Genomic DNA, 14,380 nt, shown 5'->3' on the forward strand with positions numbered 1-14,380 from the left:
GATAATGATCCTATTTCTCCATAGATAGCGACTGCTTCATCAGAATGTGACCATATCAACATAACTTGTAGAAGAACTGTGTTCCATTGTTTAATTGCACGAGCTATGCTAAGTTGGCTGCAGGAACTGAAGTGAATTGTCTGACTGCAAGATTGTAAGTGTGAGTGTTTGTGCAGTGCATCATATTTTTGCCTGTCAGTGGAGGGATTTCCATCTCTGCCAGTACAAGATGGAAGCAGTGTAGTCGATGGAAACCGGCACTCTCTTTAGTGATGGGTAACGTCATTGGTGGACTAGTGCCGTGCACAGATAGACGTGGCATGGAAGCAGAAAGTGGTCTGAATTTGAGGATGCCATCTGATGACTGGTGCTCAGAACTGAGGGTTGCCTAGCCAGTGGTTGTGCCTGTGTGTTGGCGGCCTGTCGGGTTTCTGTTATGTACCCCAAATTTTTAGATTTCAGAAACAGAGATGAACGATATCAAAATTTCTTAGAATTTATGGTCACACCTTGTGAAAGATGATTCTTTAATCCAGTTATAGTACTCACCTGTTTGAAATGGTGTTTACACATTTCTTACACTGCTGAACAATTTAACAGAGTGCATCTTATTTTGTGACTAAAGCATAGTTTTCCATTTAATTGAATATGTAGTATGTCATTAGCAATATGACTCCGTCTTTAAAAACGTGATTGTAATACAAAGGTTAAAAAATCTCTGCAGAGCCTTCCTGGCCTTCATATTAGTACTATAGGGTGTCACATGCATGGATGATAACATGTGTAGTTAACAAATTGCCAAAGTGCAGTACATGAAAAAAATTATGTACTGTTATGGGACATTAAGTATTTGACTGGTTATGTTCTTTTAGGGTTTTTATAAAGACAGACACACACACACACACACACACACACACACACACAGTCATGATATTATTACAGTGCCATAACCAGTTTCGACCAGCCAGTGACCATTTTCAGACTAAATGCATGTATTCCAAACACTTTCCGTCGCATTGTCAACAATACATAGTAAAAATAAAAAAATAAAAATAATCAGTTAAAGATGGTGTGCCTTTTTAAATGTTTTTACATAATAGCAGACCTTATTAAATTCATTGTTACTACCAGGTTTAGATGTTTGTTCTGCATGAATTTATAACAAGACTTACTACCATCTTCATGTCACAGTTCTTGATACCCTTATCACTTTCCCACCTACAGCACTATGGTGGGCAGTTGGAGTCATACCCTTGTGGCTAATTCACTGCTGTGCTATCACTGGCTTGAATACATCTCCACACCACACCCTCAGTATGCCCAAGGACATGGTCCCCTGTGTTGCTAAGAAGGTATGCACTACCTGTGTTTACCATGCTGGAATGGGGCAAGTTGAATGTTGCAGAAACCCATTTGCATCTGCAGGTGGTAAGCCAGAGACCACTCATTAAACACTGCTGATGATAATTACAATTTGTGACAAAATTGAGGTCGTGTCAAAAGTTAAACTCATTCCCTTGTGCCAGGTGTCAGTTTTCTTCCTTTGAGATTAATCACAGCTCACCATTGTGGCTCCTCATCTGATTGTTAGTATTTGTGTTGGATGATTTGTACTTCATAGTCTGAGGTATGTAATGTACATTGAGAGATCAATGCCATCTTTACAAAAACTGGAACCTTGCTCTTGGCATGCTGATGGTGTATTGCTCCTCGCATACTGGTGCTGTAGTATGAACTGAGAGGTGAATCCAGTGATGATGCGACCCTGACAGACAATGGCATGACTCCAGTGCATTGAAGATGAAGATGGTGCTTGGGACAAACAGTCATTAGCAAGTAGCCTTGAGGACAGCTGTAACACTCCAATTGGAGTGGGATTACATAGGCAGATGTATGTCTTGGTGTACCATAGTGCTCCTTAAATTTTAAATGCTCCCTTTTGGGCTGTTAGGCAGTTATGCCACTAACTACTGTCAAGAGAACCTGTGAATTTTTGTGCTTCTGGTGGGACAATGTGAAAAACAATAACTGAACACTGCAATTCAGTATAAATATTAAATGGTAAGAAACCTAGAGGACCTAGTAGGAGGCTGTGGGGTACAAGCTGTGTTTGACAATTAGGACAGACAGTCCAGCCACAGCAACCCAGTAGCGAGTAGTTACTTGCCACCCCACTGTCAAATATGTTTTTATTATTGAACTTGCATCCTATGATGACCTATTATTTTTACTGCGGATCTGTGTTCAGCATATAAAAACACCCCAGCAGCTAGAGTCCCCTCCTCATGTGAGCAGTAGTACAAGAGATGTTAGCAGTTTGTTGATATTTTAGTGAAATTGAGATCCACTATAGCTGAAAGTTACCCATTATGAGGGATTAGTTGTAGATTATGTTCATGGGGTTGGTGCCATGTTGTGATCAGTGTTTTTGGTTATTCATTTTTCTTTTCATTTTTTGTGATATCATTGTAGATTATCTAGTTAGTATCAGCTTGATGGGTGTTCAAAGTTATTAATGGGATTGTGTAAGTCAAACAGGTGTTTCAGACCTGTAGCCACAGATATAGAAAAAATCATGTGGGTACAGTTTTATGGATAGGTAGACACACTTTGCATTGAAGAGAAAGCAAGTGATCTCCTTTTTACAGAAAATTCAGGAAGCCAGTAGATACCCAAATGCAACACTGGAAAACAATTTAATGTTTCACTATGCAAACACTTCATAAGTACAAGATTTGGCAGATCATGACAGTCTGCAAGTGTTTTGTATATGGTCTGCACCTGTTGCATATATAACATGCAGGATCCATATCGGGGGAGTTATTTGACAGTAAAGCTGTGCTGAATCCATACCATTTGATTTTCTTATTTACTCAAAGTGACAAGAGTGGCACTCGGAACAGATGTGTGTACATTATGTTTCTTTCTATAAACAACCAAGTGGCATCACTTACACATTTTGAATAGTTATGGTAATGTTTTATAAAATTTAGGCAGCTTTGTATTGGGTTGTTCCGAGTAAGAACTGGCGTTTTACTGAAAGAATATATCAGCTGTTGATCATAGACAATGTTTCCAAATTAAAACACTAGGCCATTATCCACATCTTGATAAACAGAGTTTAGTGAAAAATGTGGATGTTATGGCTAGGCATAGTGTTTTACTGTTCTGCATAAGTTATGCAGAATGTATTGCACATATATAGCATAGTTGCAAAGTAACTGAGGCAGACATTTATAAACAATTAAACAAGACTAATAAATAAACTGCACTCCACAAGCCTTGTGTAACTGTTAAGACCCAGCATATTCCAAAACATCCTTTGGTTAAAAAATATTCATAAGAAATTGGCAATGTTTAGCTGATGAGAACTGGTATAGCCATGACACAGTTTATTTGAGAATGAATTTTTTTCACTTTGCAACAGGGTGTGCTTTTATATGAAACTTCTGTGCAGATTAAAACTGTGTAGTGGTCCAGGGCTCAGACATGTGACCTCCGTCTTCCATTGGCAAGTGCTCTACTGACAGAGCTTCTCATGCATGACTCCTGACCTGTCCTCACAGCTTTAGAGCACTTGCCCATGAACTGCAAAGGTCCCAGGTTTGAGTCCTGATCCAGCACTCAGTTTCAATCTGCCAGAAAGTTTCATACCAGCACACACTTAGCTGCAAAATATGAAAAATTCATTCCATAAACATGCCCCCGCTGTGGTTAAGACATGTCTCTGTTGTAGCCTTTCTTGTAGGATTGCTAATCCTGCAGCTTATGCAGGATAACTTCTGTGAAGTTTGCAGGTAAGATATGAGGATATGGCAGAAGTATTAGTATGGGTCCTAAGTCAGGAAGCCTGTGAAAGGCAAAGATCCAAGGTTCAAATCCCAATCTGGCAGATAGTTTTAATCTGCCAGGGAGTTTCAGTTCATGTGAGCATAGACAGAAATGAATTTCATAGTTACAGGTAATGTCCTCACCGTCAACAATATGAGAAGTACGTACAAAATCTTTTGACAATTGTATACTATCTGAAACTCATGACATACTCCTATCATACAGTGTATGCTTTAATGGTTAGTGTTTATTGAGATTAAAACTCCTGGAGTGAGAGTCCATGGCCAAGGTATAAAACTGTTTCCTGACATTTCATTACTGACTGCATCATACTTTCGAAGATGTCCTGACAGTTGGACACAGAACCAGGAAAAAGTTTTATACCAGCTCTAGCCTCTCAGACTGGAAGTTTTAATTGAAGTCATGTACCACACCATAATATTAGTTATGAATATGATATGTGGAATGTAAACTTACTATGATAAGGAGAAAATTTCTTTGTGTTACACAGATGTGGCATTGATAACAATAAAATTTGTTTTGTTATCTTAATACATTTTGCACGGTAAACACAAAGATAATCTTCCAAGGCAGTTTTGTGTATATGACTTTTTAAAGAATTCTTGTTGGGTGTGTGTTTCATTCGAATGGATATACAGAAATTAGTGCCGTCATCAAATTCTGGACGATTAAGCCCAAATGAATGAGACAGTCTTGATGCAAGAAATGAAGCAGCAGTCAAAGTAGTGAGTGGGATTAGTCAGAAGGGGTACACAAAAAAGGCAAAGTTGATTTTCTTAATGAGAATGGTTTTAGCCACCATTTTTCCAGTTATAAAAAGTGTTCTCCTTGCTGATTAATTCTGAAGCATAAAACAGTAACTGCTGAATATTGTGAAAGTCTTTTGTTTCAACTGTATCAGGAAACACATTACACAGAGCTTCTACTGAAAAAGAAGATAATTCTCCACAAATGAATTTAGTCAGGGGAAACAAAGAAATCTGAGTATGAATTGCTGGAAACATACATGTAAATGAATGTATGGGTAGATAAAGTTTAGAATCCTACCAAAACATTCTGTAAACATTGTGTTGTATAATTTTCCAGGTGACTCTTTCTTCAAGTTGTGTGTGTGTGTGTGTGTGTGTGTGTGTGAAAAAAAAGGGGTGGGGGGGGGGGGGGTAGAGTTTCTTCACTGAAGGTCTGTTCCATACATTTCCATTCTTCAAATTTCTCACTGTATGGCAAAGGAAAGAGTAAAACTTCTGGAAAGTTATTGAGTAAGTTTAAGTGTGTACCGAAGTGGTGATTACAAGGTGTTACAATACAGTAGACAAGCTGCCAGTTAAAAGATAGACAGCTATGTGTTACGATGTTGTTGTTGTTATTGTTGTTGAAGCATGGTTTTAAAGAAGTTGAAAAAGGGGTAGAGGGAGAGGTAAATGTGATTGCTGAATTTTTTTGTGATCCCCCCCCCCCCCTGTAATTCAGTGACACTGGAGTAAAGTGCTACACACCCACATTAATGAATGTATTTTGTCCGTACTAGCCACAGCTTAGGTACATCTCTCTTCCTTGCATCTTTACTTGCAATGTTATTTTCCTTTCTGAATCTTGGGTTCTAAGATGTGTTGCTTATAACTGATATTAAACATTTTAGAGAAAGGAAAACAATTGGCTTCTGCAGTATGTGCAAAGACCACAGTTCCAAAATGTGAGTCCAGGGAAGTGGAATTTGCCCTTGTCTGGGATATGCCCAAAATACATTTCCATGGAAAGGCCAAGGAATACTACAGGTAAGATTAATATTGTGTTGTTCTACTTTATTCTCTATTGCTCTCACTTTCTTATACACATTGGGTGACAAATACACTGAAACATTTCGAAATTAGACTGACTGTCATTCACAAACTTTATTCTTAATTTCATGATGTATCCTGAAAAAGAAAAAAAAGTATGATTATAGACATACATTGTGAGGAAGCAAATTGAAAATAATAGCCTGCAAGTCATTTTAAATGATCTGTTATGAGAAGAGAGTTTGTAGCAAGACATGTAGAGCTCCTCAGTTAATAAATTTCAAAATGATGACAAATACTTAATAACTTGGAGAGTAGCTTACACATATCAGGAGAAATATTTTAAAGAAACTGAGCTGGTGCAGTCAGTGCATGAGAAATTTTATAATCATTGAAAATGTGGCATAGTTTCCATAATGTAGACTTCAGTGTCATATAACTCAAAGTTGTAGTTTTAGACAAGCTGTAGTTCTCCTTAATAGTACCTTTATAGTCAATTGCATAAGAACATTTTAAAAGACTTAAGTAAGTACTGAAAACCACACATCGTGCAATATGTGCACGACTCATGATCTCGCCTCACACCTTTTCTTCTGTCAGTTCTCTTTTGTCATCCAAACTTCACTCTAAGACTCCTGGAAGCAATTGCCTACAAAACGTAAAGGTCCCACCTTAAAGTCTATGTCTGACACACAGTTTTAATGTGCCTGGAGTTCTCATATCAGCTCACACTCTGTAGTGATACTTACTTGGTTTTTGTAGTGTCTCCTCAGTAATCCACTTTTGATTGCCACAGAACTGAAAGTCTGAGTGCTCAATTGTGTTTTGCTCAAAGGTGTAAATAACAACACAATTTCTATTGAACTAACACACACATTTATTTGTCATTAAGCTTTATTATTAGTAGGCTGTGGTACATTTTAGCCTGGACATCTCTGATTTTTCAGAACTGTCTATGGTAATGGCAAAGATTGTAAAAAATGTCAGGCATTTGAGAATGCTATGACTGATAAGGATTTTTTTTTAATTTTAGACCTATATTTTAGATGTAATATTTTCAAACCAACTCTTACAGCCATGCCATACTCGGGCGATCGCAGAGCAAGCACTGAAGTTGATGGGAAGTCATGGCTGCTGCAGCCACAACTACTTTTCACTAGGTCATTTGAAAACACAAAGGGCAAAGTGTTTATATTGTATTTGTGTGCGCTGGTCTACACATTTTTGGTCATTTCATCTTCATTCATTTTGTGTGTAATCATTTAGCAATGGGCAAAAGAAAGTGTGTGTTTAATATTAACCTGCAACAGGAATACAAATTTTTGAATTAGTGTAATGACAGTAACAATGAACGTGTTTATTGCACACAGTGTGCTGGAGAATTTTGTGCCACACGTAAAAGAGAGGGTGATTTTAAAGACGATGTGAAAACAGCCATAGATAGGAATGCTATTAATGCTACTGTTTCACCAAACATAAGAAGTTTTCTTAACGACAAAGATGAGAATAGCAGTGATCTGGTGTGTTCTGTCATAGAGGGTACATCTTCATACCACGCTGCTAGATATGAACTCATTTTCACTACACATCTAATGTGGTTAAGAATTACATGACCCAAAATTTTCACTCGCTGGAAGTAAACCCGAGGCAATTACTGTTATGTCTAGTGAAAAATTCAACTGAACAGATTAAGTTTAATGTTTTGGTAAACTGTGAAGACTTTTAAGTATTTTCAGAAATATGTCTGGGTTGGCCCCAACTAAACGGTAAATTTAATTATTATTAATAGTAATCAAGTTGTCAATTATGAAAGTATCTTGGTGGATAGAACCAGACCAGCAACTAAAATTGCAGTGGCAAAGTTAAATGTTCTGTTTTGGCACAAAACATAATTCACATTTACTTCAAAAACCATAGTATGCACTTAGCACTGTCCCATAGCAATTTATTAGAGAGATTTAAACTTAGAGTGTTCATTTAATCCAGTCCATAATGAGTTTCACAGAGTCCAAGACTCACTAATTTCAATGACAGTGACAGTTCCATACCACTTGTTAATCACAGCACAGTTAAAGTAAAACGATAATTAATTTGAGGCACTGTAATCACTCAAAAGTTATTAAGCAGCAGTGTCAGTGTCAGTGCACATATTTTCACATACAGATGTGTGTGATTGTGGTATGAGCCAATACCTAGTGTGTACCTGATATTGGTCGTACTCATAAGCTGTCTAACTATGAACTAGAAGTTTTGGGTGATGTACAACTACTTAAAGATGGGCATAAGAATAAACTGTTATTTCGTAAATTATATATGCTCTGAACATTCGATAGGTGGGACTTTGTTTCAGTTTTTTGCATTTTTATTTTACCAAATTCCGACATGATTTCTCTCATTAACTTTGGAAGTAGAAAGAGTTCTTTTGAGTCTGTTGTTGTTGTTTTGTTGCTGCTGCTGCTGCTGCTGTTGCTGTCTTCAGTCTAAAGACTGTTTTGATGCAACTCTTGTTACTACTCTATCGTGTGCTAGCTTCTTCATCTCAGAGTAACTACTGCAATGTACATCCTCCTAAATATGCTTACTTCCCTAATAATTTACCATTTTAACATATCCTTTTGCTTTTTTCGTATATACATTACAGAACTCTTAATTTTTTTGCCACAGGTCAAGGAGTTTAAATAACACAGAATACACACTTCATAATTGCAGATACACAGTTACATAATATAAACCTACTTCTAATCGATATAAGTGTTACACCTTATATAGACCCTCTATATACTTGTTCCATCTTTCAGCTTTTCCTTCTTTGTTTAGGACTGGTTTTCCGTCTGGATTCTTGATACTCGCATAGGTGCTTCTCTTTTCTCCAAAGCGCTCTTTAATTTTTCTGTAGGTGATATCTGTCTTTCGCTTAGTGATACATGCTTCTAAACCCTTACATTTGTCCTGTACCCATTCCTGCTTATTCGTTTTGTGGTTTGTCACATCCCATTTTTAAGATGTTTGTATTCCCTATTGTTTGCTTCATTTCCTGCATTTTTATATTTTCTACTTTTATCAGTTAAATTCAGTACCTCCTGTGTTACCCAAGGGGTTTTTAAAAGACCTTGTCTTTTTACCTATTTGATCCCTGTCTGCAATCATCATTTCATCTCTTAAAGATACCCATTTGTCGTCTGTCATATTGCTTTCCTTTGTTCTAGTCAACCATTGCCTAATGCCCTTTCTGAGACTCTCAACAACCTCTGGTTCTTTCAACTTATCCAGGTCACATCTCCTTAATTTGCTGCCTTTTTGCTATTTATTCTGTTTTAATCTACAGTTCATAACTAATAAATTGTGATCGCAGTCCATATTGCCCCAGGAAATGTCTTACAATTTAAAATCTGGTTCGTTAATCTCTGTCTAATCATTATACAATCAATCTGTAATCTTCCGTCATCTCCATATCTCTTCCACTTGTACAACTTTGTTTCATGATTTGTAAACCAAGTATTAGTGATCATTAATTTATGCTCTGTGCAAAATTACAACAGGTGACTTACTCTTTCATTCCTTTCCCCCAGTCAATATTCATCTACTATTTTTCCTTCTATTCCTTTTCCTACAAATGGATTCCAGTCCCCCATCACTATTAAGTTTTTGTCTCTCTTAACTATCTGAGTAACTTCTTTTACCTCACATATTTCTTCACTGTCTGTGCATCTAGGTGGTGTACAAACTTGTACTACTACAGTAAATGAGGGCTTCGTGTCTGTCTTGACTACAATAATGCTTTCACAATGCTGTTTGTAGTTAATTAGCCATGCTCCTGTTTTATTATTTATTATTAAACCTATTCTAGCATTACCCCAATCTAATTTTGTATTTATAACCCTGTATTCACCTGACCAAAAATCCTGTTCCTCCTGCCACCGAACTTAATTAATTCCCACTATCTCTAACTGTAGCCTATTCATTTCATTTTTTAAATTTTCTAACCTACCTACTCTATTAAAGGTTGTAACATTCCATGCTCCAATTGATAGAATGCCACTTTTGTTTCCCCTGATGGCATCCTCCTGAGTGGTCCCCATCTGGAGATCGGAATGAGGGATTATTTTACCTCCAGAATATCTTACAAGAGGATGCTATCATCAGTTAACCATACAGAAGAGCTGTATACCCTCAGGGAAAGTTACAGCTGCAGTTTCCCGTTGCTTTCAGCTGTTTGCAGTAGCAGCATATCAAGGCTATTTTGATAGATGTTACAAGGCGAGATTAGTCAGTCACACCCACACTATTGTCCTTGCCTTATACAGAACCATACAGTTGTCTGGTCTCTGGACAAATACCTCTCTGTTGTGGTTGAACCTACAGTACGGCTATCTGTATCACTGACGCATGCAAACCTCCTCGCCAGTACCGAGGTTTGTCATTCATGGGGGGATTTTGACATTCTAAAGATAAAATTTATTTCATTAAGCTTTTTCACATCAAGTTGTTATAAATCCACAGTCAAAATTACACAGTTTAGATCTCTTAGAATCATTTACTACACAAGTGGAATCTGGACACAAAGGCTGGTATTATTGAGTTTCAAGTTTTGTAGATAGACGTGATGTTGTTAGTGCAAGCACTCTGGATTTTGTATTGGCAACTTGCCGTGGTAATAGGATCAGCAGTTATGACCTTCAGTATTGTGTGTTCGATGGTTTAGTTCAAGTCAGTGTTGGGCAGTCATTCTGTTTGTTTGCACTTGTTTCTAACTTTCTCATGTTGTGAGTAAATTTCTGCAATACAATAGGAAACCCACTAAACCTGTAATTCAGCCACTGTATCATAGAAACTGATTAGCTATTTGCTTCTGTGTAACTTTACCTCTTGCCCATTTATATTTATCCCCTTGTTATACAACCCTTAGGGTTGTTTTTTTTTTTACCTTATTTGGATGCTGTTGTGCACTTCTATCCCCTCTCTTTGTCATTCCATTTGTTGTTTTTCATCTAACTGTTTCTTGAATTATTAACATGAAATTTTTGCCACAGGTACTACACAAAATATTTTGGCACAGAAGGAAATGCAGCACCTTCAATGTGTTCATACTTATTTGATAATTATACATGCTGGGAAAATGAAATTGAAGCATGGCAGAAACCAGTCCTTTCAGATTTGTAAGTAGATAATATACTGTTTCCACACTGAGCATGATCATATGTTTTATCTTGCTATGTAAGTAGTCTGTTAAAAACAAAGATTCCAAGACTATGTACTGGCAGGTTATGAGAATGAGGCTAACAATTGTTTGATGAAGAAATAATAACGTGTAAACCTGTGGGAAGCTGCTAAAAAATGATCGGTTATGTGGGAAAAAACGGGAATGGAAATAAAACTAAAGTTGTTGGAAAAAACGGAGATGGTTGTGTAATGGGTGAAAGGAACTGAAGCTGTGAAATAGTATTCACGAGTTTACACGAAATGTTTGTAAACTTGGAACAATGGATTTTATAGCAGCGGTTATGTTGAAAACGTTGAAAATTTTAGGTTATGGTTTGGAAGTAAATTACGTATTATAGAGTATAATTAGGCAGGATCAAATGTATGGTAGATTACGGAAAAATGGAAGATGAATACAAAGTGAAACTTCTTGTACAAACGAAGAGAGAAAGTAAGACGATAGAGAAGATTTCGAAATGCAACAGAGACAATAACAAACGTAATTGTTGGGTTCAAATTAATGATGATGTAAATAAAATAGAAAGAAACTTCCACATGGGAAAAATATATTAAAAACAAAGATTCCAAGACTATGTACTGGCAGGTTATGAGAATGAGGCTAACAATTGTTTGATGAAGAAATAATAACGTGTAAACCTGTGGGAAGCTGCTAAAAAATGATCGGTTATGTGGGAGTCTACCATACATTTTATCCTGCCTAATTATACTCTATAATACGTAATTTACTTCCAAACCATAACCTAAAATTTTCAACGTTTTCAACATAACCGCTGCTATAAAATCCATTGTTCCAAGTTTACAAACATTTCGTGTAAACTCGTGAATACTATTTCACAGCTTCAGTTCCTTTCACCCATTACACAACCATCTCCGTTTTTTCCAACAACTTTAGTTTTATTTCCATTCCCGTTTTTTCCCACATAACCGATCATTTTTTAGCAGCTTCCCACAGGTTTACACGTTATTATTTCTTCATCAAACAATTGTTAGCCTCATTCTCATAACCTGCCAGTACATAGTCTTGGAATCTTTGTTTTTAATATATTTTTCCCATGTGGAAGTTTCTTTCTATTTTATTTATATGTAAGTAGTCTGATGCTTCTGAAAATCTGGGTCTGTGAAGCAATTCTGTACATCACAATTGATGCTTTTGTGTTCATGTGTGACAAAACTGACTGAGAAAATGAAATTTAGCTCACATTTATTGTGAGGGTGACATGTTCCAATAATTGCAATCACAGTAAAGGTACTGAAATGAATAAAACATTTAAAATGTTCAAACACGCGGCTTGCTGTTGCATGCAGTGACATTATAAATAGCGCATTAAAAATGATTATCATCACTTTCACATGAACAGTGTAGACAGAAAACTAGTTACCGCATGGGTACCCCACTTTATAGGAATGATGCACAGGCTGTGCACTGCAGGATTTGAATTGTTGGTAGTGTTATTGTCATGAGTTGCCATTAGGCACTGGTACTGGTACAGTGACATAGGATTGAAACACAAGCATCAGTGTGCATTACAACTGCAGTCAGTCAGCGTGGGTCTGTACAAGTTGAGCAGGGCTTTACTGGTAAAGCTGTGTTATTTAAACAACAGCAATAGTACTGCTGGTCTCCCCGAGTATCAATGCATTAAAGGAATGTGGAGAGGTACTCTTTGCACACTGGGCTTGAAGAACATGGCTTGAAGAAAATGACTTGAAGTTCGAATTTACTGACGACTGGGGAGACGCTGACAGCCAATGCATCAAATATTGTTGAAGAAGTTACTGTTGGCATGGCTGAGAAGGCCGGACTCAGTATGTGATCTTCAAACAGTGCACAACAGCTGACCATCCCATGACCCACCATTCGAAAAGTGCTGCGAACATTTGTGGATTGGTATCCAGGCTGTTGAGGATGCAGATGGTCATCACATTGAGCATTGTTTGTAACCTTCAACATGAATATGGTACCCAGTTAACTATTGTTACCCTCTTGTGTGAAAATTAAAATATGATTCTTTCAATGGTTTATTCATTATTACTTTACTGCCAACCATGCAAATAATTCCACCAAGTTTCATTGTCCTACAGCTACTTGTTATTCAAGGGTGCCCTCTCAAGTGGCAAAATTTCAATTATAACCACCCTGTACAACAGCCAATTTTGTCGATGGTGAAATGGGCTTTTACAGTTTGTTAATACCACCCAAGGGTGAATGACGGAAGGTGTGGACCAAAGGGATTTGAGGCACTTCATTCACTGTTTATTTTTTTACAACACTCTTCTTATTAATAACATTGATAATACTTTTAAAAGGAAACAACACAACAGGCCTTGTAAATCTCCTAACTGCATAAGTGAACAACTAAAAATAACCGTTAATATGTTTAGGAACACAATAAACTTCAACTCACAAATAACATTCAGTTGTTGACTAATTAATTAAATGTCTGTTCAAGGCAATTTCCCCACGTAATCAACACAACTTGAAACCAGAATTCAATACACTTCCTTACTATTAAATGTCTGCATAAGTTAATGGCCATACATAGTAACCTCTGAACAACAATTCAGTTGACTTAAAAAAACAAAACACACAACCACCTAAACAAGTTTACAGAATTATGGGAAAGAAATGCATAAGCACCTTTCGTTTAGCAAATGAACCACTTTCGGCCTGAGCCACCAACAACATAGTCATTCTCATTAACCACATAGAGCCACTCCGAGGTACTGGAAGCAAAACATAAGTCTTCCACGTGTACACCAAAGGCATGGTTTCCCAAACTGCAAGCCATAAGAAACCAGTCAACATGCTCCCGCCACCAAGTACAGGAAGGCGTCGGGCTAGTAAATAACGCCTGCTATGGTGGGTGGGCGCGACTACGTAACTGCTTGCCACAGTGCGTCGGTTCCTCCCACCCTCTGCGAAGACCAGTTGCAAAATTAATGAAATTAGCACCACCTGTGACACAAAGGGCAAGCAACTCAGCAACGTAATAAGGACATAAGTTATTTGCATATACAACATGTCCAAAACATCTGTCTATCCACAACTTCCAGCACCTCAGAGGACACCACTTAACACACTGAATTCAGAGTCATCTAAACATACCACGCAATCTGCGCAAAACCACATAAACTTCCTGCATGAGCACACTACGCTTAAAATAAGGAGTATTAACTTAACACAACATACAAACTTCTAAATCTCCGGGTGACTGGCCTGGACTTGTGAAATAGATCTACCAACACATCAACATGGCCAATAAACCACCTCCGCTCTCCACTTGCGAGGCACAAATAGGATATGTCCTGCAACACATGGATTAAAATATCTCAAACAGTGTCCGTTACAAGATTAACACTCAGTGTCACAGGGAAACATTAATCAGAAACAGACATCAGTTCTTTACAATAAACACATGCCCTTTATCATTTTCTCATTCAGAGTGGTGTGAAACAATAACACTTAAGTAGAGAAGTATGAATGCATTTGAGCAATTCAGTGACTGACAACAGCAAAGTTTATAAATGCA

General features: G+C 37.3%; 1 protein-coding gene across 1 annotated transcript in view; it reads left to right on the plus strand.

Moving 5' to 3' along the window:
* The window catches only part of LOC126271988 (non-lysosomal glucosylceramidase), a 243,901-nt gene that overhangs the window by 124,555 nt on the left and 104,966 nt on the right, over positions 1 to 14,380 (plus strand). Inside the window, exons 8-9 of the mRNA XM_049974464.1 lie at positions 5,492 to 5,627; positions 10,661 to 10,786. Coding sequence (XP_049830421.1) covers positions 5,492 to 5,627; positions 10,661 to 10,786 — 262 coding nt within the window. The remainder of the gene's footprint in view (positions 1 to 5,491; positions 5,628 to 10,660; positions 10,787 to 14,380) is intronic.

Source organism: Schistocerca gregaria, chromosome 5, assembly GCF_023897955.1.
Source record: "Schistocerca gregaria isolate iqSchGreg1 chromosome 5, iqSchGreg1.2, whole genome shotgun sequence".
In the NCBI taxonomy this organism is placed as follows: domain Eukaryota; kingdom Metazoa; phylum Arthropoda; class Insecta; order Orthoptera; family Acrididae; genus Schistocerca; species Schistocerca gregaria.